General features: G+C 44.6%; 1 protein-coding gene across 1 annotated transcript in view; it reads left to right on the top strand.

The window, feature by feature from the left end:
- Positions 1–1,712, top strand: part of LOC143315272 (uncharacterized) — a 3,577-nt gene extending 1,865 nt beyond the window's left edge. Inside the window, exons 6-8 of the mRNA XM_076722883.1 lie at positions 1–112; positions 287–481; positions 569–1,712. The exon at positions 1–112 is cut by the window's left edge and continues 9 nt beyond it. Of these exons, the coding sequence (XP_076578998.1) occupies positions 1–112; positions 287–481; positions 569–1,593 (1,332 nt within the window). The 3' untranslated portion in view covers positions 1,594–1,712. The remainder of the gene's footprint in view (positions 113–286; positions 482–568) is intronic.
- The last annotated feature ends 3,413 nt before the right edge of the window (positions 1,713–5,125 follow it).

Here is a 5,125-nt window from a genome sequence, read left to right as displayed (position 1 = left end):
TGGCTCACTGAAACAACATCTGTGTCGGAAGAATTTGGGCATTATCTGTCTGAACCCTTTGCCCTGGAGACTCTGCTGCTTCATCACAGACAGTTGGGGACTCTCAGCTCGGGTAAGTTGAACAGAAAAGACACAAGGAACAGGAGGAGTTTTGTATTTAGTCTCCAGCTGTGTAGAAGATCAGTGTTTGAAAAGGTTGTTTTTTGTCTTGTTTGTTTCCTTCCTGCGACAACAAATTCAAATTCTTGTTTTTAAGGAATTTAAGTGTAAAATGTTGCTACTGCAGCTCCTTCCAGCAGTGAGGAAGACACCCTTTTGTCCATCCTGGCCCTCCCTGTTCCATCTGGCGTAGAGAGGTTCTGTGAGCCTTACAGTGAGGACAATGGTTATGACAACGAGGAAGAGACCCTGGCACTGGGAGAGTTAGAAGAAGGCTTGAGTCAAAGCTCAGACGTCACTGCAGATGTTTGGTTGCCAAAAGGTGAATCCGGTTAGACAAATCAGCAGCAGCAGACCAGAATCAATCAGCCTTATTTTGCTAACTCTCTGTTTTCCATGCTGTCTTCAGGTCGTCTGTCATTCACCTGCTGTCATTGTTCGTTCACGCACCGCACAAAGAGGAAGGTCCAAGAACACATCAAGAGTGAGCACCACGAAGCAGCCTCCATTCAGGAGAAAGTGACTGTGAAAAGAGCCAGAGCAAAGACTCTGCAGAAAAGTAAAGAGCTGAACGACAAGAAGAGACTTGGCGGCAACTCAGAGAGAACGAGGAAACGCAAACAAAAAGACGGTGTCAAAAAGAAGCGGGAACGCAAGCAGAAGAAGGACAACAAGAAGGAAAACAAGGAACGACGCAGACGGAAAGAGCCCGCGGGGGAAGACAAGAGGTTCCTGAGCACGCGACCCGTGACCAAAAACTTCACAGAGGAAGAAACCAAATGCACGAAATGCGACAAGGTTTTCGAACATCCGAATCAGCTGAAGACTCACATGAAGCTCCACAGCTTCCCGTACTGCTGCAGCCAGTGTGAGAAGGGATTCACCAGCTCGTCAGGTTATTATCAGCACCAGAGGCTCCACAAGAGAGGGCGGATATTCATCTGCAGCCAGTGCAACAAGGGCTTCCTGTGCAACTATTCGCTCAAGCAGCACCAACGCCTGCACCAAGGCCCCAGCAACCTGTGCCCGATCTGCGGGAAAGGCTTCAGCAAAGCGGGCATCACAAGACACATGCAGATGCACCGAGGGGAGAAGAATTACTTGTGCACCACGTGCGGGAAGTCGTTTCTGTCCTCCGGGGAGCTGCTGCTGCACACCCGCTCTCACACAGGCGAGATGCCGTACACCTGCACCCACTGCGGGAAGGGCTTCTCCAGCAAGAGTCACCTGAACGTGCACACGCGCTCGCACACGGGGGAGCGTCCGTACCTGTGCTCGGAGTGCCCGAAGCGTTTCCTCACGCTGAACTGCCTGAAGAGACACACGCTGAGCCACAACGGGGTGAAGCCATTCAAGTGTCCAAACTGTGAGAAAGAGTTCTCCCAGCAGGGCAACCTGAAAAGACATTTAGCAACTCATAAACCCGACACGTGAGGTGCAGCTTGTTGTTTCAGTTTTTTTTAACACCTGTGTAAAATGAACTATATTGTGTATTAGCAACCATGTTAACATGTCGTCTGCTTTGGTTTCTTCATTAAAAACAGCAACCAAACAAGTGCATTTTAGCAGCTTAACAGTTAACAGTTTTGGGTTGTAGTCGCCTGTAGATGAAGTCTGAGCCTGATTCTGTCAGATAACAAACAGCAGAAGCCTACAGGGCCATGAGGGTAGCTGTGGCGGCTTGTTTTATTAGAGAGCTGCTAAAGGGTGGTGTGTTCAGGGTCATGCTGAGATGGTGGGTGCACATTTGGTAGCTTAATGCATTTGAACAGTTTCCAACAGTTGTAGGTGCTAATGTATTCAAAACACAACATAATGTCACTGACAACATTCGACTAACGGCTCACTGTGACTGATGACCAATTCTAATGAGTCAGTCTGCAGTCGTCGAGTGATGAGGCCCTAAATCCCAGAGCCATCTACGAGAGGATTTTTAGAGCCTGAAATGTAAAGTAGGTGTAATGTCCTTCACAACTTCTTCTGAATTTGGTACAGAAACATGATTTTGAAGGGCAGCGAAGCTCGCTTATGGAAAACAGGTCGACCTCCTCGTGGACAGTTGAGGTTTAAAGGCAGGCTGTAGTCACTTGATGGTTTGTCCGTGCAGGTGATGAGAAGTGTGAGGAGAAATGGCTGAAATGAGGACATGAAAGGAAAGTGAGAAGCGCAGCTGTAGGAAATGCAATTTATTTGCAATTTTTTAATAACATCATTCCTCAGATAAAAATGCAATGTTACAGGAATATACATCAGATATTAATTTAAAACTTGCTTTCAAGGGACCATACAGTCTAAATATACTTTTTCCTTTTTTTATTTACTGGTAGCGTGCGTTATAAGCAAGACAGACTCTGTCACCAATGACAGACTGACAAGTTACAGATACAAACTGTACATTACTTATTTACAAATCAACTTTTTGTTTGGTTTTTCGTTTCACTTTTTATTGAAAATAGGAGTAGAAAAAGTGATTGAGTTAATATTCTGATTTATTTGATTTGTATTCTTTCCCTTTCTAAAATCTAAAATGAAATGAATGAACACAAAAAAAGAACTCTCCTTTAGAAAAAAGAAAGAGAAGAAGAAGAAGAAGAAGAAGAAGAAGAAAAAGGGTGTGTCAACCGTGAGACCATGCAGTCATCACCAGCAGGGAGACAAATGGTAACTGAGGAAACCAAATGATGTTGGGCCAGTGTCACTTAGCAACCTCAGAACCAATGAAATCCCTCGCAGTCGAGGGGGGGGGAGTGGCTTATGTTAAAGAACTCAGTTACAAAATGGCCACCTGCCTCCAAAGCTACCGCAAGTACAATAACACACTCTAGTTCATTTTTTTGACCATAAATAGTGCCTGTTATTAAATACTACATTTAACAGTAGCGTCACTACTAACATTACGACAAATTGGTCTCTGTGTGAACACCTCTCTGTACGAAATAAACTCCAGGATTGACAACGGACGTCTCCCCGACAGGAAAAACAAAACGAAGCTCAGTCCCGTCGAAGGCCCTTTAACACTTTGCATGAGCAGTGAACTAAGACTGTGAACGAGATCATAAGACACTGACTGACCAGTGGAGCGCAGAGCCACGCGGCCCCGACATTTACCCGGTAGATAGGGAGCAGAAAAGCTTTCGTTCAACACTGCTGGATGTGGAGCCACGGATCCCCTGCCATTGAAGAGTGGAACAAAAAAAAAACCTCAGTTAACGCCTGCATGCTGTTAAAGAGGCGTTTCCATCCACCTCAGCAACTCATGGAAGAAAACACTGATAATGCACACGACGCTGCCGATGCACTCAGGTGGGCCAGGTCAGCCATTAAAGCTGCATTTACACACACAGACACACACGCACAAACACACATACAGGCGTACCTGACCTGTTTGCTCCTGACTCCTTGTGTTCGAATGTGGGTTTCTAATTGAAAACCACTTGGGATCATGGTTTGCAGAGACCCAAAGAGGTCAGATCAGATCTTTTGTGTCTGTGGCGGTCAAAACTCTTCCATGAAGGGCTGCTAAAAAAAAAAACAAAAAAAAAAAACACATCCAAACTTAAACCAGGAGCCTAAATCTTCCCACTGCTAAAATGTGGCTTCTTCAGATATGTATCACCGCGTCCTACATTCACGGGATGAAATCATTATCATTCATGGTGTGAGGTCAAGTAGCTCTTATCGGTGAGATTGGAGGGACGTAGCAGTTGCAGGGAGGCTGAGACATTCATGGTCCCGCTGAAGGACGAGCTGTTTTTAGACAGAAGGTCTGCATCGCAGAGCTGCTGCCACACCTGTGAGTGCGGCATCCAGCTCCACAACACAAAGAGCAATCTCTGATGTCCTAATGTGTGCAAACAGGGATCTCCTATTATTCTTTTAATCGCAGTAAGAGGAGGAATGAGTGGTAAACATGAGGCTTTCGAGGTCCTTACAATGCTAACAGTCGTTCTAAATGTTCACACAGGGGTGCTACACAGTGGGTGAGTCCCATCTAACTATCCTACAGGTCATTTCTAAATCTATGTGGGCAAGCAGGCATCGTCTATTTGGCTCATGTTGGGGCTCAACGCCCGCAGGAAAAAAGAGGAGGGTTGTAAATAAATCATATTTTTCTTCCTCGAGTGAACAAATGTTCCCAGCACTGATCAGCTGGGAGTGTCTGCGTGCTGCTGTGAGTCAGTGCAGCACAACATGCAGAAGGTTGGTTTTAAATGTGTGACACTGGAACGAGCTCGTACGATTACATCCTTTAAAGTGTTTTTCACACACGCAAAAAAAAAAAAAATCTGCCTTGATTCATAATGAATCCATCAGGTGTCTAAATTTCAGAAGTATCTACCTAAAGTGTCACTTCCATTTCATTAAATGCACCACTTTCAATCTTGCCATCCCACCGCATGCACTCTCTTCAAAATCCTGCCTGTGCACTGGCAACATACAGCCAAATGTTCACACAAAGGAAACTTACTGGGTGTGATTTGTAAACCTAATAGAAACATTCAGCTGATGGTAAAACCATTAAAAGTCCTCTGGGCCTGACAGAGAACATGCCAGCATGCGCACAGGCTAACAGTGATGTGGACATTTTCCCTCAAAGATCCTCCGCAAAGTCCACCAAACGTTCATTCAATATCTTATAATTTAGATATAGTTTTTGCTAAATGTAATATCTAAAATAGAAGACACTTGCAATATAAACTCGTATTTGATAATATATTCCCTCTCTCACGATCTGTTCCATTTGCGTTCGTCAACAATGGCGTCAAAATAATGTCTGTACATCAGAAAACTAAGAGGCCATCGTCTCTTGCTTCTCCAGAAAAGGGCATTTTAGATTGAATCCGATCCCTACGACAGCAGGCTACGCTGATTTTTACCTTGAAAAGAAAAAGGAAAATAAAATTCATATTCAAAATAGTCCTCTTAAAATATTTTTCGTCAGCATCGATGATCAACGAACAATTCT

The sequence above is a fragment of the Chaetodon auriga genome, chromosome 22 (assembly GCF_051107435.1).
Source record: "Chaetodon auriga isolate fChaAug3 chromosome 22, fChaAug3.hap1, whole genome shotgun sequence".
Classification (NCBI taxonomy): domain Eukaryota; kingdom Metazoa; phylum Chordata; class Actinopteri; order Chaetodontiformes; family Chaetodontidae; genus Chaetodon; species Chaetodon auriga.
Note: the sequence above shows the minus strand (reverse complement) of the source record. Positions and strands in the feature narration are given on the sequence as shown.